Source organism: Tyto alba, unplaced genomic scaffold (assembly GCF_018691265.1).
Source record: "Tyto alba isolate M040663 unplaced genomic scaffold, T.alba_DEE_v4.0 Super-Scaffold_46, whole genome shotgun sequence".
In the NCBI taxonomy this organism is placed as follows: domain Eukaryota; kingdom Metazoa; phylum Chordata; class Aves; order Strigiformes; family Tytonidae; genus Tyto; species Tyto alba.
Genome location: NW_024881322.1, coordinates 13913594 through 13938649, shown reverse-complemented (window position 1 = coordinate 13938649; position 25056 = coordinate 13913594). Strand labels below are relative to the sequence as shown.

The 25056-nt window shown below is 43.4% G+C and overlaps 1 protein-coding gene across 2 annotated transcripts in view; it reads left to right on the top strand.

The window, feature by feature from the left end:
• Positions 1–24423, top strand: part of LOC104368711 (M-phase specific PLK1 interacting protein) — a 28307-nt gene extending 3884 nt beyond the window's left edge. Inside the window, exons 2-3 of one of the 2 annotated variants that reach the window (XR_006166818.1) lie at positions 1143–6671; positions 6760–24423. Coding sequence is in view for 1 of the 2 variants with exons in the window: in XM_042806315.1 (XP_042662249.1) it covers positions 1143–1346 (204 nt within the window). In the remaining variant the exon portion in view is untranslated. Of the gene's footprint in view, positions 1–1142 lie in introns of both variants that reach the window. The other variant, XM_042806315.1, reaches the window with a different exon arrangement.
• The last annotated feature ends 633 nt before the right edge of the window (positions 24424–25056 follow it).

Below are 25056 nucleotides of genomic sequence, written 5' to 3'. Positions count from 1 at the left end.
CCACAGCACGTTTTCAGAAATATGTTGAAGTAGTTTCAGTGGAATCTGTTCTTCTGGCTAAGCACAGGGGCCTTCACTGTATGGCACCATTTCTCAGTTTTACCCAGAAATTGTTTCAGATCATCTGTTCACATAGATTCTGTAGGGTTTATTAGTCCCATCTGGACACTGTCACTGCTGGCCCAGAAAGTCTGGGGGTGGGAGGGGGGAAGGCAGCCCTTAATCGGCGCTTTGACCCTCCTTTACAAAGTCAGAGACTGATAATCAGCCACAAGGAATCCTGTTCTAATGATACAGAATACAACAGGCACATTTGGAGACTAACTGTTGTGTATCTGTAGTACAGGTTGTTTAACTTGGGTTAAAACAAATGAGTTTACGCTAGTATAGCTCTAGATAAAACCTCACTTTTTAAGGAAGTGAATCTGAGGAAAAGAACAATGGCTGATGGTAACAGGACAAAATGGTTATAGTGATTTCCTTTATGTCATGCCTCTCTTTAAGTTGCAGACTTGTAGCACATTTGCAGAAGCAACTGGGGTGATCTTTGTTCTTTAAAAAGGCATCCAATATCAAAAGCTTCGTGCAAAAAGTTTTTCTTTTATGTAATACCTACTTAATCACTGATTACTGTTCAAATTGTGTATAAAATAAAGTTATATGTTCTCAAATTTCGCAGAATACTAGTTTGGTTAAAGCAGTATTTTTGCCAGTAAGTTCTTGGGGTCATTTGTAGCTATTTGTGTTATATAATGCTGTGTTCAATCTGTAAGTACGTAATATCTGACTTCTGCTCTTGTAAACTTTATCAATTCTTCCTCGGCCTCTAACTCCCTCTTTTGTTGTTCAGCTTTTGAGTTAGATGTGTCATCGACTTACGAAAAATAGCATGAGGAGCTTTTCTGTAGTTAGGTGTCAAAGTGATGTGGAGAATGCTGGTTTGGTTTTCCTTACCCTGGTAAATCATCGCTAATAATTAAAAGTATAATAAAATTAATATCTTCTAATGAAGATGCAAGTGAGGAGTAGTAATTATCATTATTAATGAGCTTCAAAGCTCTGCTACATTAGGAGGAAACTTTTTTTTTTAAGTTTGAATTAGTCTATTAAATGTTTCTTTACCTGATGGTTTTCTTCCAAAGGGATCACCCAGGACATCTACTCCATTTGGTACAGCGCATGGCAGAGAGAAAAGAGTGTCTAATGATGTGGAAAACTATTACAGACCTTCAATGCTTGAGGACCCATGGGCTGGCCTAGAGCCAGTTTCTGTTACAGACATAAACCAACAATACAGCAGTGAGCAAACAACATATACTGGTAAAAAAGGGAGGTATTTCAGCTAACACTTTTAAAGGCCAAATAACTCCATCTTGTCAGGAAAACTTTGGGAAAAAACCTTTACTCTTACACAAGATGAACAATAATCAAGACCTTAGATAATGCTTTTATTTGATCACATGTCCACCCTTTTATCCTACTTTTTCTTTTTAATTGCATTGGATATTTTTATGTATGGGAGGGAAAAAGGAGTGGTAGGAAAACTTACATTTCTGGCTACGTGGAAGTGCCTACCAGCTTTGAAGAACAAAGTGTTCTTTAATCACCAGCGACTGATTTGTGACTGTTAAAACAGGTCTCCGTATATTACCTCTTCCATGCCAGATTGTTAGCCTTTTATTGTAAACTCCTTTAGGAAATGGTATTTTTTTATGTTTCAACATTTTTAGAGTGAATTAACTTGGAAATAAAATAAAGTTTTGTAAATCCTTGTTTTTGTAATGTATAAAGATTATTTTAGGACTTTCGTTAAGGTGTACACACTAACGCAAATAGTACTAGAGAAATTAGGTAACTTCTGTAAATGTGCTTGTATGCTGTAGTTAATATCTGATTTTGTGCACAGTATCTTTTGTTAATTGTAGTGTAACATGAAGTTGAAACGTGACTTTTAGCCATCTCAGGAAACAAATGTATTGTGTTTGCAAAGTTTCATTTGTTGAACCAGCTCGAGTCATAAACATAATTCTGTCATCACTTGCTTCTGTATTTTAAAAAAAAAATATATATATTTGGAACAAAATTAGACATTTCTGGATTATAGTAACAAGTCTGTTCAGTGGCAGTTTAAATCTAAGTAGGACATCAAACATGAAGATGAAATAAATGCAAATGTACTTTCTGGATCCATCTATTAGAACAGCATAGAACGAATGACGGTACGTTATATCGTTGACATGAGTACGTGCATAGCATCTTTTTTTCTAACCTGTACAAGATTTTCCAATTTTTTTAAAATTATTTTTTATTTTAGCCTATAGCAGGCATCTTTGCCTAGTGAACTCCCCGTTTGTATGCATGCATGCTATATTTTTATACTGAAGAGGAAACAATGAGGGTTTTTTAGACCTTGTCTAGACATGCAAGATCCATTCTTAAATCCAGTAGTAAGTACTGTAAGCTAGAATAAATAAATAGCTCCAGCTGCAGGCATGTTCTTAGCATGCTGTGTTAAGCCTGCGGTAGATATCTAAATGTTTGTTGAACATACCATTATTTGTTTGTTGACCTTGGCTTTTAAGCAGTAGGTAGAGGGTGAAAACCTAGTTAAAAATAAATAGAAGCATTAGTTCAGTTTTTAAAATTTATGTTTTGTTCTGATCTTATGTACTTCACAGAAAACATATTTTTGTAGTTCTGAAGCATGGTTAGGTAGAAAAGCCACAGGGAATCAAGTTATAGACTGTTCTTAGTAACTCATCTTTTGCTGAGATAGAATAGTTCTATATGCTTCCTTCTCTGCTTCAGCATAAAACGGCTTGGGTTTTATTATGCTTCAGCATAATACTGCCTTCAGAAACAACTTCAGAACTGGAAGGGAGGTTAACACGTTGAAATGGGGTAGCTGAGGCTCCTGCACTTTTATGACCATAAGCTAAAGTTTGGCACTTGTGGCTTCCCCCTGTTGACCTTATTGTTTTAGAACTCTATCCAAAAAAGGCTGCTCAGAGAACTGAGAATATAATGCCAGCTTAATATCAAGAACAGTTAATACTTCACCCCAGAATCAGAACTGTGCCTTAAATGGCAGCTGTCAGCATTGTCACCTGTAACGCGTACCAGCAAAACTGAGATGACCTGACGAGTCATAGATAGTCTTTAGAATTTATAAATCAACTAATCAACGTCATTGTGAAAAGCAAAGTATGAAGTTTTCTTTCCTTTTTTTTTTTTTTTTTCTAATTAACCTTGTCAGATGCTGTAAAGCTCACAAAAAAAAGCTAGAGGGTGCTTAACTGAGTCACCTTGTTTGTTACTGTTTCCTTTAGAATTCAGTGCAGTTTACTTTTCACGTGTTTGGTGATCTTGGGGAAACAGACACAATTTAGTTTAAGAGATTAAAGCTATGCCATGTTCCCAGTCAGACCTGAGAAGAAACTGGGTTTCGAAAGGAGGAAGGAAAGGAAAAGGATTCGTGACAGAAGAGAGACTGAGAAGTGGATCTGCTTATGCAGTAGCCAGTATCGGCAGCCCTTGCACATTGCAGAGATGCATTTTTCCACTTTGGCTTTGCAGTTGACCCAGGGATCAAAGCCAGCCTCCTCTGGTAATAACTGTTGACACACAGTTCCACGAGTTAGACATCAATGAAGGTAAATGTTCCAGAAAGAGAATTGAGGAAATAATCTTGAAGCATTGTTTAATTAATACAGGCCTTCCACAATGCCATCTGTTAAGCTGCTGCTCCCCTGCACTTCAGGATATGACACAACAATTATGAGTACATCCTACTGCTAAAGACTCCAATAATTTGGTCAAGAATCTGCAAGGAGTTAAAATATAGATATAACAAAGTTATTAACCTCATCATACTGCACCAAAAACTTAAAAATTACTCACCTTTCTCGCTTCTAGGAGAAGTACTGCAATTACAGTAAAACTTCAAAATGTCATTGTTGAATAACTGTAAAATGCATGAACACATGTTCAGAACTATAAATATAATGTACTTAAAGCCAATTTAAGCTTTGCCTTTTTTGCTGTGATAACCAGGAAGCTTAAACACTTACTTCCTCTCTGATTTTTCTCCTTTTTCCCATATGGCAAACATTCTTTTTCCCCACGTGTTTTTAATGCAGATAGGATGTATCACGTCCTCATTTGTTAATGAAGACACTTCACAGTAACTGTATGGCTCTGGAAATAGCATTTGATGATTAAAAAGTACAGCACGAATACATCCTTTCTTCATGAGCCCAGGAAACAAAATAGTGCCTGTGTCTTGTTAACAAAGGGATCCTTCGGTAATGAACACACTAAGAATATGGGCATTGTTCTTTCTTCAATACTCTACTTAGATTTTAAGGTAAGTCATTTAGCTCCTCCTTCAGGAGTTCAGATGGATGTACTACTATTCCATTCCGTTCTGCTTGCGCTGTGTTTGTCCATCAGGTCTGTCTCACTTTCCATACAGTTGTTGTAAATGGAGCTGTTCGATAACTCATGACTAACTCTCTTCTAGAAAAAAAAAAAAAAATCCTTTGTTGCTGTTTGCTACTGTGTTTAACAGTGAACTGCATTGCTACTCCATTGTGCTAATATCAGTAAGGTAACTGAAGTCAGCTGAGTACAACTCTGTGTAAGGCGGCAACCCGTGGGGTGGGGAGTCACCCCAGGTTGTGTACTGTACTCCTTCAGAGATAGTTCAGCTTTGGGTTTTCGCTGAGACTTTATAACATGGAACATTCATTCTTCTCCGGCACTTTGTACACGCTTTCACATTGGAATTGCAAAACAATTTAGAATGTGAAAATGTCGATTAAAACAGGATTGTAAAAATCCATATCAAGCTAATTCTCTTTAGAATTGGCAATAAGGCATTGAGATGCAGCGGTTTTCTACTGTCAAGACTGGGAACACTTTGCAGGGGAAATGCCTCTGGTCAACAGAATGGCTACCTACTTTCGCAGTGTGGTTGTTTTTCTTTTCCTGTTAAGGATATCTTCATGTGCTCTTCGCTTTGTATAAATGTGTTAATTAGACATCTGAGGGGGAGCGTTTGAAGAGTGCATTATATGGAAAGTACAAGGAGCTATTCAGCCCCCTTCTAAAGAAACGCTTTTATAGTCTGTCTGGGTTTCAAGTCATGATTCTGAGTAATCTCACTGGTGTCAGGATTTGCTCATGCAACCAAGATACGTAAGTATCTAGCATTACTGTTTGAAAATTGTATCATCCTTTTGTCTGCCAGTGCTTTTTACCAACTCTACAATAAACTGCTCTGTTTAGCAATTGCTCTGCATTCAGATTCATACACGTGCTTTCATACTTGAGCCAAGACTCTCTTGCAGCAAATTAAATTTGTTTTCACAACGTTTTCTTAAATTCTCCAGAGTAAAGACTTTGTTCTCCTTTCCCCAAATCTTGGCACTTACCTTCATCCCATCTTCCTTGTACTGGGGGAGAAAATGGAGAATTGCCTACACTGATCGGTGAAGAAGCATGTCGTGATTTTCCTGTCTCAGGCTTTCAGAAGCTTGTGTACCAATTGACATGGATAACTAGATAAACTTTTTTATTATTTGAGATGCCTCAAATAACTCCTTACACCACAAGAAAGGAAAGAAGTCAACAAGTTGTGTTAATGCTTGAGAGTAGTACAGTTCCAGCATCCAGTCATTAGTAAAGAGTCAGTTTTTTTCCCTGCAGTAACTTTTCATCTGAATATCTCACTAGGTACAAATGGAATCTGTTTAATTTTCTGCAGTTTTCACTAAGATATGTAAACTTAAGAGTTTAAGAACACTTTCTCAGCCTGGACTTCTGAATATACCTTCACAAAATTCCCAGCTCTTGAGTGTTAGACCTCAAATCTAGGCCTTCCCTTTAAAGCATTTTAGGTCTGGCTGGAAGAGCTTTATCTCCTCGTTACTTCCTTGATGACACTAGGAAACTTTTCACTACAGGGCTAGAAACAGTTGGGCAGGTGCTCAGTGCCAGAACAGGGGTGTCAGCCTGCCTCTCCTCTCCCCCACGTTACCCCTAGTTTCTTGCCACTCAGGGGCGGTGGGGCCCGGGAGGTGGTTTGAGCCACACAGTCACCCATTTTGCTTCACCAGCTCTTGGAGGGTTGCAGCACTTCAAATCAGCGGTTTGTTCAGTGCACATCCTGGATTTCACATTTAACCAGCATGATAAATTCCGGTGTGTAGTCTTAACTCCTAAAACTGTTGCACGTTCTCTTCTGCAGTAAAATCACAGGTGAGTTCCACTGCCCTGTGCTCACTGATCTGTGGCTGTTCCACATGCCTTTTCGGAATTATAAATGTAAACATTTGTATACAAGAAAGTAACTTCTGTGCCTGAAAGGGGTCATACCAGTACAGTTTGAAATTTTTAATACTGTTGACACTACTGCTATTAAAATAAGACCTTCTCCACCTCCCTTTAACAGGGCAAAAATGAAGCAGAAAAAAAAAAAAAAAAAAAAACAGTTGAGATGCTGAGCTGGAAACTATGGTCTGCACAGCGTGAGGTGGACTGCATGAGTAGGGACATCGTTACAGTTCAGCACAACCTGTATCGGCCCATTTCTGGACTGGAAATAGAATAGGTTTTTTAACAAAGAGCTGGAAAAATACCATCCCCATTCACTAACAAGACAGAAAAAGGTATTTCTCAAAAATTACCTTACACACAAAAGAATTCTTCCGAAGCCTCACAAACTGTGAGACCCGTCGTCTTGTTCTCTTTCTTCAGGAGAAGCACTGGCTTGTTACCAAGAACTTCAAGGCTTCCCATGATGTGAACTTAGTCAAAGCCATCACATCACCGTCTGACCTGTTCTCGGACAAAAGGGAAAAGTCTGGTTTACATACATTGTTGAACACACTAAATTTCACAAAACGGTAGGCTGTACTATTCACTGCATGTGGAGAGCTTTTGACACTAGATTATCATGTATTTCTTAAATTTTTAGAGTGTTCCTGCATTTTGATTTCAAATGTCACTATTCTTTTCGGCAGTAAAAAAGTTATACCTTCAAGTTCTACCAGGGAATTAATTTTCAAATACTGAAATTCCCACAGTTGATTAATTCCGAGTATTAATTTTTTCCAGGTAACAGTAACACAACTATGGAAGATGTATTAAATTTATATCTTTTTTTTCCCTACGCACAAAAGAAAAAAAAAAAAATTACTTCAGATGTCAATTCAAGTAGTGAGGTCAGTTGGGTAGGGTAGTTCAGAAGAATCTGAGGCTCCTTCCTTTCTTACCTGAAAGAGCTTAGGTGTTCCAGAAGGGGCCAGCAGAGCTCGCCCGGCCGGCGTGCTGGGTCGGAGCCGCTGCAGCTGAGATGCCAGGATGGAAATAACGGTGGACGACACGGGCAGGGAGCTCGGTGCACCCCGGTGTCACCTGTACGAGCCCACTTCCAGACTGCAGCTACACGGGGATCCTAACGAGGACACAACGAGCACGACCCCTTCCCTCCCACACACACCTCAAGGGATTTTTTTGTTTTCTAAGCCTACAGTCAGCCGCTATGTTATTTGGGCCAAGGATAAGAGAATTTAAACTGTTCTGTCGTTTATTTATTAGTGATGGCATCTTAGGAGGCAAAGAATGCGACATCACGTCAAGCTGAAATTTTTAACACGGTTGTGTTGTATTTTTGTGCACCAAAAATCCGCGTGTACTACCCCGCTTTGATGGGCAGCGGTGAGCACGCTGCATTAAAATACAGCTAAACCTTCTGGTATCCATATGTATTTTGCCACAATCCAATTGCAGTGTAGTAAAGATAGTTAAAAGCTGTTCGTGTCGAGTCAACGAGCGTTTGCTTTGGGTTTAAATCCTTGTAGTTTGCATGAGGAAATTCCCGAGTTCAAACTGCTGAACATGATGTCGATGCCACTATTAGTATAAATACTAATAAGTTACGTCAATGCCACTATAAGTACTAATAAATGGAAGAACAAAACTTCTTTCACGCTGATGCAAATCATCCCCTTTTCAAGCATCACACAAGCTAATGCTGAAACAAGGGAGAAGGAATCAAGCTAATTGACAACTCCTGTGGATGACTACACAGCATAAACCACAAGTAACAGAGCAAACATAAGCTTTAAAATCACTGATTGCCAACTGGGGAGTAGTATCAACAGTAGTTGGACTGTAAGCAGTAGTTGCACAGCATTTTAAAAATCAAACCACTACCTCCTGTGGCTTACTGAAGATATTTAGGTTAAAGTAAATAAGGCTTTGAGCTGTGTTCCCTTAACAGATGTTAGGAATTAACATTCCTACAGCTGAGTTTGCAGAAGAAAGTAAATATCTTCACCACTTGTCTGTGAAGTCTAGCGTCTTTGCCTAAGTGTCATCGCGTCATTATTTCTTTTTTTAAGGTAAGGTAAAACTGTGCACTTGAAAATACTGGGGGTCGTCACAAGGATGAAAGGGAGAATTAGCATCTGCAAATGGTCCAGGTGTGCAACTTGAGTTGCTAATTGTAAGGAGGCACCGAGTGTCCATCTATTGATTACTTGGCATTCCTCTTTCCTAAAGCTATTATTTCCCTTATCTGTAAATTTTTAATAGACTCCTGGTTGCTATGGCAATTAAATTACACCAAGGACAATTATTTGGTTGTGCATTTGCAGATGTGAAGAAAGCAGGAGGTGTTTTTGCGGACAAAAGGTTGAGAAACGGTGATGGCTGTTTTCAAGTGAATGAACCGCCACATTGCGTCCGTGTTGGACCCGAAGGCAGCTTACACCACCAGCAGTGTTCCTGTACTTAGAATAGCTTCCAAAACAAAGCTCCAAGTATGGAGGAAACTTGCGCAGAGAACCTTTAAATCCCTGTTTTCAGGGTAGCTAGTGCATCGGGTTGCATTTTTCTGACACTGTGTAATTTCCTCTCCAAATAATTGCTGGCAGTTTTATACCTGGGCGCTCCTGTAGCCTGGCATCCTCGCTGCTGCGATCGTCTGTGCTTTGTGGATATACAACTGGTGATGGCCCAGTTCAGTTTCTCTCTGCTATTAGATCGCCCCAGTAAATAGGTGACAGAATTCTGTTTTCATTAACCAAATCTCTACCATTTATCTTCTTACAGCTTGAAGATAATCCATTAATAAACACATCCACAAGGCTTTGTGTACATTGTATTTCAGGCAAGCAGTGTAAAGGAACCTACCAAAAGTGGGTTGTTTTTCTTTTGCCCCACTCCCCTGCCCCTTAACTCCATCCAGAGAAGATAACTTGGGTAGTTTTACCATAATTTTTCCTCTCCACTGAGTCTTCAATTGTCTCTTTTCCCCCATCTTTTTTTTCTTAGAACTGTCTGTACACCAGCTGTATGTTAAGGCTTTTCCGCACAGGTTTCTCCATGGAAATCAGCCTGCTGTTCCCACGCCTTCCGTGGGAATCGGCTTGATCCACCCGTCAGGGCTCTGCCACCAGGAATAGTCAGCTGGAGGGTTTGGTGCAATCGGTGCCACTCAACCCCCCCCCCAACATGCCCAGTCCACTAAAGGTGCCGTTCATTCACACTGCTGGAGATGATGGAACTACGTCAACAAGAGAGGCGCCCGCAGATCCTCCCGGCTCGCCGCGGTGGGCCGGGTGCTGGACCCTGTGCTCAGACGTGCAGGGAGAACCCAGCAGGGCAGACACGGCCTTGCCGGAGTGGCCGCCCTTTGCTCTCCAGGTGAAGTTCTCTGCTGAACTCGCAGGCGAGCGGTGCTCCCGTCCGTGCTAAGCACTGCAAAGATAGAGGCAAAGTCACTTCTCAGAGACAACAGAAAAAGTGTGCAGAAAAGGGCATGGGCAAGCAGTGTCATCGTGATCCCAGTTCTTCCTGCTAGCTTCCCAACACAACCATCTCTTAACTACTCGTATTTCCATTCGGCATATCCTTGTTGATAGCACACCGAGCTGGAGGGAGGAAAACTACCTCATGAAATCATAAAATCAGGTCCTCTCCCTTCAGCAGCCAGAGAACATAGAGTTTTCAGTCCATGAGTGACAAGAAAGCAGAAGTGCATTTCTGAGAGAGGTGAGTTTTGTGAGCAACAGAAAGCCTGTCTGCATAGGGACCTTTTCTGTTCAGCATATTTAATCAGGTATTGTCAATTAAAAAAAAAATAGTTCCACTTCAGACCAGCCCCAGTTACTTCAGTGCTTAATTCTACTTCAGCAGCATTTAAACAGCCAGAAGATCTGCTACGGAGAGACTGTTCTCAGTCTTGTAACCTTTGCAATGAGCAGAAGGAAAAAACCAAGGTCCTGATGTCATTCTAACTGTATTGATGCATCGGAGAAAACCAGCAGAAACACATGTAATCGAAGGATACGCCTTTAGCAGCAAGTAGTCTGTTGCTACGTAAGCATCCCCAAATAAATGACCCAATTCCTGGAGTTACTTACGGGCCTGGGGAGGAGCATGGGAACAGCAGACTTCACCCGCCAGCACCTCCTGGCAAGGAGACTCTGGAGGGGAAAGTTCCGCACCACGAGAAGCACAGCCTTCCCCTTGGAGTTCAGCGTCAGCCGCCTTCAGGGCTTTGCAGCGTCACGAAGCACCAGCACGGCAGGCAGGCAGGCGCTCAGAAAGCATTCCAAGTCTCCCCGTAAGTGACATGAAAGAGCAGCAAGATCGAGAAAAAATATTAAGACCTGCCTTCATTTCTTTATTCTGTTTCTTCACAGGCTCCACCACGTTCTTTGTGGCCAAGTCTTGCCTTTGCTCCGCACTCCCACCAACTACTCCCGTGTTCTTTTTGTGGCTGACACTCCACTGGAGCCCAGTGTTTCTCTCTTAAAACACTTCTTCTCTTTTGTGACTTAAGCCATCCGTAAATTATCTTCTTCAGAGCTGTCTGTACCACGAGAAGGTTTTTCCATCCTGCAGTGATGAGCACAGTTCCTCTGGTTCTCCTGACAAAGCAGATCGTGCAGGTGCGTTCAGATCAAACCAAGTTAGAGCTTGGATAGTTGCAAATGTGTTTCAAACTAAATTTTCTGATGTCTGAAACAAGAAAGCTAATTCAGGTGAGCTTTTTCAACAGTGAATCTCAGGACAGAAGCTGTCCGTAACCTCCCTAGTAGTAATAATTCTGCTTCCAAAGTGATCTGCAAAGGTTACCTCCATCTGTAAGCTCTCTGCATCTTCCTCTTTTTCTTCCTGCAGATTCTTTTCTGATTCCTGCTTCATTATCTTTGTCCTGAGCACCTGTTGGATTTTTTTAAAACGTATTACTTCTTTTTACTAGTTGCAAGTGTTAAGCATCTTTCAAAAAGGTAAAGAAAAATTAAAAGTTCCGAGCAAAATCTATACATATGGAGTCCCAAAGAGTGGGTGAAATAAATAGCTTCAATGATGCTCCTTTGTTAGGAGGAATGGGACACACACCTTTTCAGTAAAATGTGGATTCCATAAACTAAAGCAGTATGTGAAATATTACGGAGATGTGTAATATTTAAAGATCTCAGGTGGCAGACATGCCAGCATCTATCAGTTGAAGTTGATCCCAAGCCTAACCACTGTCGCATAGAAATCTGCTTTCCATACAGGCTGGCTGTGTCTAATATTAGCTTCCATCAGTGGATTATATTTTACATTTTTATCTTGTGTTAGAGAGTCACGTACTGAATTCTTATTCATGGTAGGTGACCAAATAGCATTTGAACATTCTCAGCAACCATTAAATATACCCATTAAGTCACGTTTTTCTAGGACTAGATTGTTATTCTGTTTTCTGAAGCTTTTCGAGTGAGTTTTAAAGCAATGGTTTCCTTTCATTAAAATCACATACTAGTGTCCTACTGGTTAATATTCTTCTGCTTGTGTTGCATAGGAACCCTTAGTTTCAGCATCACACGGGAAGGTAGCAGTCCTTTTCACCATCACTTCAGTGCAACATTTTGCATCTCGTAAACGTGACCAAATTCACTGATACTTTATGAGCGATTTTACATTTCACTGCATAAAAATATTAAGGTATGTGCTCCACATTTCTCTGTGTTCCCTCAGTGCAATGGTTAAAATAGCATCTAAAATAAAAACACCTTGAATACCCCAAACACAAACATCCTAACGCTCCACATACTAACCCTCTTAAATTTCCATCGTTATCTACCACATCTTGCATGTCTTCGTTACATTTAGGCCTTGAAAAGCAGCATTTGCAGTTGTTGTCTTACAGGCAGAAAGAGTTAAAACAATTCATAGCTTTTTCTTGGAATTTCCCTTTCCTCCCCGGAGGGAGAGGAGTGTCCTGGAGGAATGCAAACACAGACATCTGCTTGCCTTTTAAGAACAAAAAGCATCCCACAGGGTCAGACCAGTCACCCCAGTCCCTCTGCCAGCCCCTCGAGCTGCCCCGCGGTCGGGCGAGGGGTGCTGGGGTGCCTGTGCCTGAACAGTCTTTGCTAATACTCTTGTTGAGTCTATCTAATGATACAACTCAGTCTTTTAGAATATAGTACCCCCCCCAATTTACTCCTCTCAAAAAATTACCAAATTTTCTACAACTAAATCAGCCAAGTATGTATGGGAAATTGTGAAGCGCAATAAATGTTTATGTCATGAAGAGCATTCAGCTAGCATTATCTACCTGGGGGGGGAAAAAAAAAAAAAAATAATCAGGGTGATTGCAAGACACAGTGTGGTATTTCAGTGGATGCCTACGACTCTCCATCTCCCATTTCTGTTTGAAGGTGCAAACAATCCCTTTTTAGCTAATTTAGAAATCAGGGCTCATCTCTAATTAGTTTGCCTCTCTCTTGCTCCAGACAGCCCAGTGTGAAAGATCTGAGCGAACAGGAGAACAATAATGCGCAGTTCTAGAAATAGCTTTAATCCCTATATCCCTCTAAACAGAAATTCACTTCACAGATGTAAACATTTCTTTTAATACAAAGTTAAACCAACGCATTAATTACATTTCATTAAGCATCACATCAGCCTTTAGAGAGGGTAACACTGTTATTCCACCAGTTTACAAACGGGAGAATTAAAGAATAGCAGGAGAAGGTGCCTTGGTTAAACATTGTTATTTAGCGGCAGAAGACAACCTGGTGTTTTCTGCCCTCCCTACTGCATTCCCTAAAGCTGATTAATTGACATTTTCAGAGCAAGTTTCAACCTCATCGCCTTCCTGGGCGGAGGGATGCCGGCGAAAGGCAGCCTTGCTTTCCAACACGCACGAACCATAAATGGTAGCTTTTTGATTTTGTGAGCATCTCTGTGCCGTACCTATTCATTAAATATTCCAGATTCGGATACAAGTCTGCAAAACCACTTGCATTTTCCTGAGTATCTTTCAGATTTGCTGTAGAGAATACAAATAGACTCAGAACCACTGCCCTTAACAAAAGAAATACACTTGTTAGCATTCAATGACTTGTTCCAAGTGAGAATCTCTGGTTTCTTTGATACTCCACACAGTTGTGTGGTTCACAGCTCTCAAGGAGAACTGCATTTCAAATCTTCTGTGTCCAAAATGAGTATGCCAAATTATACTTTACTTTTTTTTTTTAACGGAAGGTAGTGTTATTCCCCTCCCCCTCCCCAAAAAAAAAAAAAAAATTATTCAATAGGGAAATTCTGTCCCAGGAGAATTAAATGGAAAACCCTGCTGAAGTTAACAGGGGTTTGGATTTCAGCTTTTATCTGACCTAAAACCTGCAATGACAGCAGGAACAATTTCAAACCAAGAAAAGAGTCTCAGTTTTCATGCACAACACTATAACGCTACAACAGTGGAGGTCAGAGTCTCCTACGAAATAGAGAGGGATACTTGTACTATTGAGTTTCATTGCATGTGGCTATGATTTATGCTGTAATCAAAAGTATAGTGGAAGATTCTCGAGCAATTACCACAGAGTTAATCACTCTCTAGCTCTACTAGCCATTAATTTAATGAGGTGCTTTTTTGTTGTGGTTTTGTTTTTTGTTTTTTTTTGTTTTTTTTTTTTAATATTTCTTAGTAACTGATGGATGCCTCATCTGGCAAAGCACCTGCTCACTCATCTCCTGGAGATGAACATGGTTCAGCTTTTCAGATTAATGGATCAGAAAGCGAAATGCACCAGGTATTCTAAAATGCACAGTAGTAAGCTTTCCATGCTCCAAAACAGAAAAATAATCCACAAACTCAAATCCGCAGTCGAGGTTTCAGGTCTTCAAGTTTTTTTTGGTTGGGGATTTTGTTGGACGGGAGCTTTAAGTGGAATAAACTCTTTCTAGAGCATAAAACTGGCACCACAATAATTACAAGTCGTTTCACGGATCTTATTTTTTAAAAGCTACAGAAAAGCCCAAAAACGTGAACACATCACTAGCAGCGCTCAGGCTGTGGAGGCGCTGAATGTAATATTCCAACAACATGCAAAATACCGCGGTGACGTAGACGATGTTTCGTCAAACACAGCGTCTGCAATACAAGTGCTACAAACCTGGCTTCGTGCTGCTTCTAATGCCAGAGCGTTTAATGTCAACTTGAGCAGCTTTTTCCTTCCCACTTACAAACCGCTTGAGAACCGCTCTGAAGAACGGTAGGGGCTGCCCGCCTCATGGCACGCTTTGGAGCACTCGCGTTCCAAAAGTCTGACCAAGGCGAAATCTAACCCCCTTTGTTGGGTCTGTAGATGTGCCTGTGAATTTAAGAATGCTGCTGTCGATGCGTCGTCCCTCCTGTCCTGTGAAATCCTGCGGCAGGGTTACACGACTTGTCCAAGCGTCGTGCAGCCAGGCGGAACTGTCGGAGGAGGTCGAGCCCGGTCCCCGCTGGCCAGTCCCGGGGCAGCAAAGCAGGTGCCTGCGCCTGGGCGGATGGTTCTCTCTGCCCTCTGTAGGAAGTCGGCCAGTCGGCGCCTTTTCCTACAGCAGAAGCTGTTTTGAATATCAATGGCACTTAAAATACAGCTGGAAGTAAGATCCCCTCCAACGGAGCGGCAGTGAAGCGCGTGCACTTCACGTTCTTTGCATTCTGCCCGTGCCATCCTGTCCTTCTCCTGCCACCTGCAGTCTCTTCTGTTGTCAGGAGAAGGTTTTGGGATTTTTTTAATCAATCAGTATAACTGACCCTTCTCATTACATTTTTCTCCCCAAGTCTATAGAGGCAATTGATGATCTCGCCTAATATTTCAGCTACCAACTTTCTGATTTTGTTACGGACTGCAGTGGCTGTGTTGAATTCTCTTGGATGCTGGGTACTCCCCTTCTGCTCCTGCCACCACAAACATGTCATACGGGTGAAATACTTTGACAGAAACATATTTTAACCAAGTCAGGAGGACGCCTCCTACTGGGACTGTATCTCAAGTAATCGGATATTTTAGAGCTTTATGGAAATACACATTCAAGAAAAAAGACCACTTAGGTAGTCATGCCAGTTTCACAAAAAGATTTTGGTGAAACTTATGTTTTTCTTAAAATGTTGACATTTTCTCAATCAAAGATTTTTTTTGTTCAGCACTTCAAGTAGAATAACAGATGCTTTTAAACAAATGTTGCTTCAAAAAAGTAACTGAAAAGAATAATATTTTTTTTTACTTAGCAGCCTACAAACTATCTGCTGTGACACAGTATGGCTCCTTTTCTTTTTACATATAAATTTCATGCATACAAATCCATATTTAAATGAACGGTATGAAATTATGGTTCATATAAATTGCATACCTGTGTGCCCGTACTCTGAGCATACCAAAATAATAAGAGATAGTTAAAATTTGCTATCACAGACTTCATGTTAGTATATCCTTCCTGCATTTCACATTTACCCCTTCTACCTTATTTTCATCACGCTGTATCTAGCCACATATCCACATTAAAAAAAAAAAAAAAAAAACAGAAAAAAACTGGATTTCAGATGCAAAGTTACGCTTTGATTTACTGCATCCCATAATGAAGGGCATAACATAATAGTTTTTTAGAATACAAAAGCTCCGTAACACTGAGACCTTAACACAGGTGATGAGAAATGAAAAAGAGTCGAGAGGCTGTAAGATAGCAATAGATGGCAGGCGCTTCAATAAAGCATGCAGAAAGTTTCCCTGGATGTCAGTAAAGAATTTGCACTTTTACAGTTAAAACTGAAATGTTGTACTTAAAGGAAAACCAAAACCAAACCACAACAGAAAAACAAGCAAGCAAAATCCAAAACCAGACGGGAGCCTCCGAGGAGATCAGTTGAAGGAGAAGGCCACCTCCGCTTTATCTCACGCTAGAAACTGAAATAGGCTTGAATTTCTGATAGAACAGGTCTGCAAAATCCTATGAGATTTGGGGTTTTTGTCATTGTTCCCAAAAGGCAATATTGTAACTGCAATTACAGTTTGCAAATAAAAATTATCACTACTACCTGCATGTCTTCTTTCACTGTCTTGCATAATTGTATGTGCTTGCTGGGAAGTCTCGGAGCCGGATCTGCAATCCATAACGAGAAGCAACCTGGGGAGAAAAATGTACACAGCTTCTCATAACGTCTGCCAGGTTTAGAGTAATACTTTCCTCATGTGGAATCACCAGACCATCTGCAGATAAGTTTGTAACTATTATTTACTACCCCACTTCCCATACGCATCATTACTAGATTTCTGTTCATTTCCCATGTCTTCTCTAGTTCTTGGTCTGTTTTTCCACTCCAGCGAACAATTTTCACCACAATGTTGTTAAAATAAATGGTCACAGTTAATCTTTGGTCTGCAGTAGCAGGGTAGACAGCAGGAAGGTGCCTGCACAGTCTGATCTCCCAGTGCCTGCCTTGTCCGGAGGGCCAGGACTCCGAGCCCGGAGATGACACAAGTTCTCAGGAATATTTGTGGGGTGGGGGCTGCGCACGGGTGGCTTTGCCTGCTGGGTTGGTGCCCTGGGCGCTGCATATTTTGTTTCCCAGTATGGGGATGTGTTTCCATTTTCAACTCCCAGCGCAGGAAGGCAGAGGGTGGCTCTCTCCTCTAACTTCTACGTATTTTTTACCACTGCAAAGCATAAGTTGTGATCTCTCAGTCATACGCTGCTTTGCAGGGGTGTAGGTCGGAAAGTTCTGAAGTGAAGGAAGAAGTTCAGTGTTTTTCTAATGATCTTTAGTGCTTACCGGCATTTTTGAGAAATTCAATGAATGTTTTTATGCTGATGTTGGTCTTAAGGGATAGGCTACAACTATTTATTTCTATTTTATGGACAAGCAACAGGGCATAGAGGCTCAGCCACTTGTCCAGGACAGAACGAGAAACAACCTCATCTAACCCGAGCCTTGGTGCTCTACCTTGTATTTCGGAAACAATCGACATCCATTGGCCTGACGGAGGGAACCGGGGAATTGCAAATGCTGGAGCATCCAAAAACCATTTTTCGAGAAGGAATAATAAAAGCAACATACAAAAGGTAGCTCCAGTACTGCTGGCTTTAAAGATGCTACGCAGCGATATTTGGGTTTTTTACACTACAAATAAAATTTTGTAATAGTAGGAGGATCCCTGGAAAGGCATTTTAGAGCTTCCTCTGATTTTTCAGAGCAGAGGACCTCTGGTTTACCTTCTCTTGGACCTTACAATTTAGAGACAAATATCAGTGTGGCATTACAAGACCTGGGCCGTCTGTGTGCTCATCTCTGCGCTCGCTGCTGTGGCCCAAAGCAAACAGAGACACGCGTATTCAGCTCCTTACTTCGCCGCGGACGCCCTGCGTGACCTCAGACAAGCCCCTTTCTTCCAGATCCCCGTATGCAAAATAGCAGCATTTTTCTAAGCCCTCCCCCACCCCAAGGTACTGTGAAAAGAAGGGTCAGGGTGTGTTCACCGACAGCGCTGATGGGAGACACTGATTCCCTTCTTACGGAGAGGGTGAGGAACAATACGCTCCGGTGGATGCTGCGTGCTTACACACCCCAGATGGCCAGCAGGTGCTGAAAACGATCTCGTCATTAAACCAGTGACACTACTTCAACTATTCCAACAGGCAAACGATGCTTCCAACTGGGAACGACGGGATGTACGCCCCGGGGCTCGGAGCCAAACGCTCCGGGCGCTCCACGAAGGGAGCTCAGATCGGATCGAGCCCACCCCGCTCTCTGCCAGGCAGCAGGATGCCGCCGTGCCACCGCATCTCCGAGCGCATCCAGGCCTCTGCCTTCTCACCATCACCCTGCCCCTCCGACCTCCTCCTCGGAGCACAAACAGCACCAGCCCTGCAGGAACCCCGAGCCAGAAGGGCGCGGAGGAGGCAGGCTCGTCCTGCCGAGAGCGGGGCCGCTGGGCCCGGCCGCAGGGTCAAGGAAAGGGGAGACGGGCACAACCGCTGTGCTCTGGCTGGGGTTTGTCATCTCACGGTTGGGTGTCTGTCCGTCCGTCCCCCCCCAGAAAAAAACCCCACCAAAGCCACTCAACAACGTTTATGTGCCCCACAAACAGGCACTGCTAGATCACAGCCCGCAGCTCAAAGTAGCAATGGAAACGTGACGACAGTGCTTTGCAGCTCAGGAAAACCCCATTTCCAGTTTGTTTCAAATTCGCAGCTACCAATTTTCTCACATTGAAATACAAGATTTATTCTCCCTAGAAGGAGGGATTTTTAGTTTGGCAGGGAAGCGGGGTAAGGGTGTGGGGGGGAGATTATTGTTGGATGAAGTTCCAGGTGTGGTGCTTTGTCTCGTGTAGAGGCCTCGCAGTGAAAAATGCATAGGAAGAACGCTGGTAGATGATTCTAGCCTTCTTCAGGTAAGAGCATGGGGAATCTTTGGCTTCACAAGCGTGGGAGGAAGATGCTTCTCTTACATTTTACCCAAAAGATACTCTGAGCTTTTCATTATTAAGTACAACGGACATTCCCCAGCTAGAAAGTGTGTCCCACCAGTGAGCCCATTGCCCAGCAAAGCTGAGTTCAGCCGGACAGAGGAGGCGGTATCCTTCTTCCATTTTCCCTCCCTGAGATCTTCATCAGGGAATGGATGGAAGAAGAGAGCTTGTGTACGGCTCTACGGCCCGTTGTACGTGCTGTGCTTCCCATATCCCGGTACCTCAAACAATGTGAAACAAGAGCTAGGGGAAAAAAACCCTCCTGGAATATTTCTAGAGTATCAACACAGCTACTCCCATATCTTGGTGAAACGATGGGAATTAGGCTTGGACGAGCAAATGTAGTGCAGCAGGAGACTTCACCACAGGGCTGGGCTATGCTGGTGATTCAAATCCTGGTGATTTAGTGAATCTGATGGCATTTTATTGGCCGGGGCATTATTCTTCTTAATCTAGAGAAGCAGCCCAGGACACAGCTGTGCCAGTGAAGTCTGCAGCATGTAAATTCTTGTCCCATCCTTGAAAAAAAACAAAACAAAAAAATAAGACCTGTGTAAGGGGCATTTTCCCACCACTAGTCTTTGAGGTTGGAAGTTGAAACATGAGCTACTGGAGCTCAGCTCTGAGAAAAGAGATGAGGGAAACATCCTGACCCGGCTCCTGAAAGCTGCCCTCCGTGTTGCCCACGTGCGAGGGCTGCTGGTGAAGAGTCCAGGAGGAGCAACGCTCAGTTCTTCAGCAGACCTGAGGAGGTCTCACAGTGGTTTCTAATATCCAAAAGCTCCCTGAAAGATAATACCAGTAAGAAAAAACAGAAGGAAAAAAAAAAAAAAAAAAAAAAAAAACCACACAAAAAAAAACAACACAACACAAAAACCCCCCCAACAAACAAGAAAACCAGGTCCTGCTTTGAAACCTCTCCAGTAGATCCATTTTGCAATTGGGGCTGGAGGAGAATGAAGGCAAAAGCACCCTTGCTGGACACATAAATAATGATCTCTCCCTTACTTCTTGTTCAGGGAAAATCCCCTCCTAAGTCAGGCTTCTGCCCAATTCTGCGTACAGCCCGTTCCTTGCTCAGGGTGACCCAGACGTGGAGCAATGAGGAAAACCAGGATCGGCTCCCGTGGCAGTGATGCTCAGGGAGGTCCCCGGGGCAGGGCGAGCTGAGATCAGTACTCACCTACCACTGCCACCAGGGCATAACCAAGATCCTCGGAAAAAACAGTTGAAAGACAAGAGAAAAAGTGGTTTTGCTGACATACCAGAACCTGCTAAGGTGTTTTACGCATTTGTAAAACAGGTCTGGAAAGAACTTGCAGGAGGAAAGAAAAAAGGCACCTATCTGTGCCAGAGCTGCACATTGAACACTCGTTTCCAGCTATGTCCTCTAGCAACTCCTACCCGGGCACGTAGGAGGGAGGGTAGCGGGCACACACATCTGCACAAATCAAATACTAACCGCAGAAACCAGATAATCCCCCCAAGTTCCCTTAAGGGCAGCACACCGCTGTCAGATCTGCTTGCGAGCCCCAGAAGCTCCCGGGCTGGCTTCTGCAAAGCTTAGGCTCCAGTATTCCCTTTCCTACCCGGTTATGTCTCTTCTACACTGTACTTCCCAATACTGAAAAATACCTTCACAGAGCCTCTCTGCAAGAAGTCCTATTCAGGACGCATTCATCACATTAGGAGAATTTGCCGGATCGTTAGTACGTCCGAAGCACCCACAGAGGAACTGGTGAAGCGGAATCGAAGCCGTGCTGTGAAAAGCAATCCAAGTATTGCCTATTAGGAGGGGCTGCTGTACCTGAAGAAAAAGAAACCACCACTATAGGCTCAGACTCAAAGTTCCTCCTGAGTTAAATCACACTGACTGGGAGTTTTCTCCACGGGCAATAAAAAAAGCCCAAAAGCAGCAGCCGTAATGAGCACGCAGCTTTGAAAGCAAAACCCCCGAGCTCCGTGGAAGGGAGCACAGTGGACTGGGAAAAGCAACAGTTCCCCTCATTTGTCAAACGAAGCTCGCCCTCTCCCCACGCTTGTTGTCGCTGCCAAAAGCTCCGACTTGCGTTTTCTTCCGCGTGACGGGGGAGTTTGGTAGCTGTAATCCCCTTCATCCGGATGGCCTGTCAGGGTTTACAGGCATTCCTTAAAAATAGAAGCAACCTAATCCCAGTTCAACTCATTTAACCGAAGTTTCTGCAAAACCGCACGGTTCTTTCAAAGCCGAGAGGCAATCACTCGCGGCTGTGACATGCGGAGGTTTGTCTCCTCTCTTGCCACCGATTTCACGGACGCATTGCTTGCTCCGTGTCGATACAGGCTGGTCTTTGCATCTCTCCTCTTTTGTTTGATGCTATTTTATTTGCGGCTGAGGACCTCAATTCACACACAGATCCCACTGAAATTACTACTGGTGCCTCCCTGCACAGCTTGGGGGCCGTCTGGCACTAACGGCTGAGTGAACGGGACCCGGCACCGCTCTCGAACCGCTACAGTCCCCACTCCGACACAAACCGGAGCCAATTTTGCCACGCTACCGGTCGTAACAGTGGCTTCCATGAGAAAAACAGAGCAGGCAGCTAGGAACTCTTCCACGCAACTCTGACCTGCCGTGGGCAAGTCAGCACCCTACGCCACGCAGCCTGAGGCAGGTCAGAGTCCAGACGAGGCATCGAAGCGACGGCAGCAGCATCCGTCCCACCCGGAGCTTAAGAGTACAGAGGCCACGCAAGTGCCTTAGTCGTGGGTGGAGGGATTGCGTTTACTGGAAGATGCAACCCTTTGCCTTAGATGAACTGGTACAGCGGGAGAAAAAGCAGCGAAGCCCCAGGCACCCGGAACGCAGTTGCTGAAGCGGCGCCGCATCTCCCTGCGCTTCACCAGCGCCGTACGCGCGGAGCCAGGGGCTGAGAGCACCCCGGGCCCTCGGGGTTTGACTCCCCGTTGCTTCCAGCACACACCCACCCTCTCTAAACGAGGGGCGGCCACGAGGAACAGCGGCTGCACCTCCGCCCGGGCAGCGCCGGGAAGAATCGGCGCGTTCCACGCGGAGCGGAGCGCCCCGACCCGCAGAGCCCACGGGGCTGGCGCTGGGGGGAGCAGCCCCTCCTCGCCCCCGTCCCCCTCCCCCTGTCCCCCCACGCCCCCGGGGCTCGCCCGTGCCCCACGCCGCCCCGGAGCCTCGCCCTCGCAGCAAGCGTGCGTACTGCCAGGCGCTGCCGTTTTCCTTTGAAAAAGCACCAGAACAGTACATTTTTTTTTTTTTTTTTTGTTTAGTAGCTTGCAGAACTCTAACACACTGAAAATCATATTCCTTTGGATACTAAAACCACACCCAACGTTCTCCTGAAATGCCGTTCTGACAACCAGAGAGGGAAAACAACGGAAGGCTTCAAGTTTTCATGTATTTTATTTACAGGCCGCACAATACATTTTATATACAAATGGCTTAAAATAACAAAGAGTAAGCAAGCTGAAGCATAACAGTTTGATTATTTTAAATTAGGTTGTCTTGAAATAACTCCTGCAATAAAGTATTCTTCACCCTGATAAGCAAAAGTTAGTTTGATTTTAAGTCAACCCAAGGTCATTTCTCTTTTAAATACAGAATTCAAATCAGTTTTCTGGCGATTCCTTAGTTTCATGACACACTTCCGCATATACAGAACATCCCAAAACTATCAAGAAGGGAAAAAAGCCAAAATTTCCCCATGTAAAAAACGGTGTAACAGAACAGACTGGAGAAATGTTGCATGTAAAACACTCGCGTGTTTTATTAACGCAAAGAAGAATGCAAGAGATACATCCGAGATTTCTCTTGCAAACAGAATTAATGGTCAGAGATCTAATTTGCCCGCAGACAAGAGGTATCCTACATTACCTCAGTACTTCAGTATTTACTGCAAAATTATCTACTAAACTCATCCAACTGTAAACTTCACCAAAACTGAAATTGCCTCCTGCACCAAGTAAAAGGAGAAGAGCACTCAAAACTGTAACAACTTACATTACAGCACTTATCCCGCCTCTGCTTCTAGAAATCACCTTACGCTACCATGGTATGGAGAAAATTTAACACAGACCGTGTTTTACGGAACCAATAGAAAATATAGAAGTTTGCAATTTTAAAATTATTATTCCAAGAAATTATATTAACATTTAAGGATACATGTATTTTTACACCTCTTCCCTAACACTGCTCCTTCTGTTCAAGATAACAACTACTAGAGATCCATGAAAAAAGCTGTTTCCTTTACCTTTGGCTGAATTTTAAGTATTATAATAGTCTAAGTGTTTTAAGTCATGGCCACAGCAGTCCAGTCATGCTCGCTTTCTTCCCCTTGGTATGGCTAAAGACCACTCAATATAAATAATGAAGTACTTGCTACTTGATAGTCCATGATTACAGTATTTTGCTATGTTTATTTAGAAATACAAACACACAACACTTACTTTTCGATGTAGTGTCCAGGTCTCTGTAGAACACTTTGGAATTGCAGCACAGAAAATGTAAACCCAAAGGAACGCAGGAGGGGAAAGTAACAAAAGCCACGGAAAAATAACGCAGTTTTCAGAATGTCTACTACTGCATCAAAAATGCAAGAGCCACATGATGTAAAATGCCAAACTAGTACAGACTCACTCTGCCGAGTGGAATTTGTTCAAGAGGGTCAAATTCTAAACTGATGTAAGCGCCTCGTCACGTGATTTAATTCAAAAGGAATTTGGATAGATAATACACAGCTCCGGTACAAATGAACGCGGACCTACAGTCCTTCCACCTGGCCAGCTCCCTGGCTGCTGACAAGCCCAGGGCCAGGGGAACGCGGCCGCGGGGCCAAACCCTCCCCCCCACGCACCCCGAGGGCTGCCCCGTCGAGGGGGGGGACGGAGCTCCTGACCCACAGCGGGGAAAAGGCAAGAGCCAGCCCCCACCCCGCGGGGCGCAGAGCAGGGGATCCCTTCAGCGCTCCCACACGCACCGAAACCCGTGCACGTGCCCTCCAAATCACCCCGACGCTGCCGCCCCAGGCCAACACGCTGTCGGAAGTGACAGGCCAGCAACCCTCAAACTGGATCTGGGGAAAAGTCACCGGGCAGTACGCATCTGCCGCGGCTTGCCAGAGGTTTGCTTCTGGTTCCTCTGGAAGTCAACAGCCTATTGCCCCTCCTCGCTCCTCACCGGCAGGATTGCTCGTGCCAGGGTGGGGGTTCTCTCATGACCACAGGCTGAAATGCATTTTGGCGGAACGGGGCGACGTCAGGTCAGAGCACTGCCAGCCCGTAAGGAAACTGCACTGCTCTTCACACGTGCAGAGGGCACCGACTTCTCTGCGTTAAATGAACTAAATGACTTGAAAATTTAACTCCAAAAAGGAAAGCAGCAGGAGACACAGCGTCTTCCTTGCATTTTCGTACGGAAAATCAAATCATTTAGTCCTCCGAGAGCTACCTTCCATTTGAACTTACCTGCTTTTTTAGCCAACTGTCACCTGCAGTTGCATTTGAAGTGCAGGAGAGTAACACCAGACTGCACACTTTTAGTGACAGCAACTGCCCAAGAGCCTTGAAAGTCTTTTGCTTGATTCTGAAATAAAGCTATCTGTGTGTAGTAGCACTGTGGGGTTGTTTTTTTTAAGATTAGTAAACAAAAAGCTTTAGCTGACACTGTCCATATCTAAATTACACTAATGATTTTCACCTTTACAATTTTGCTAGCAGAAAAATGCTACGGGGGTGTCCTTACCCAAGGAAAGCTACCCAACGCACTGTCATCCACACATGAAGCTTCTGTTTTACTTAAGCACAGGCTATTCGGGTCATAAAGTATTTGTGTCTGACGGGGCCGCTTTTATTTTCAGATCGCAGGATTTTCTACTGTGTCTAGTGAAGGCAACTGCCAGACTTACAGGGACATCGTAAGCAGCATGACTCTCTCTCCATTTCTCATGTGCCAGGTCCTCAAACGCTACGTAGTTAGCGAAGGGACTTTCTCCATGCTCTACAACGTGGTGGTTAGCCATATACGAACCAGGATTTTCAACTAAAACAAAACAAAACACCAACAACTTTGGCTTCTATTCTGAAAATCCAAAAAGTCACTGACAGGACTACATTTGTAATAGTGTAAGTAAAAATTTTACTTTTTTAAAAGTAATAATTAAACACTCAGTTACATAAGGTACCGATTTGTCAACTGGATAATCAGTTGGAAAATTGTTTCCAATATGGGCTTTAAAACATTCTT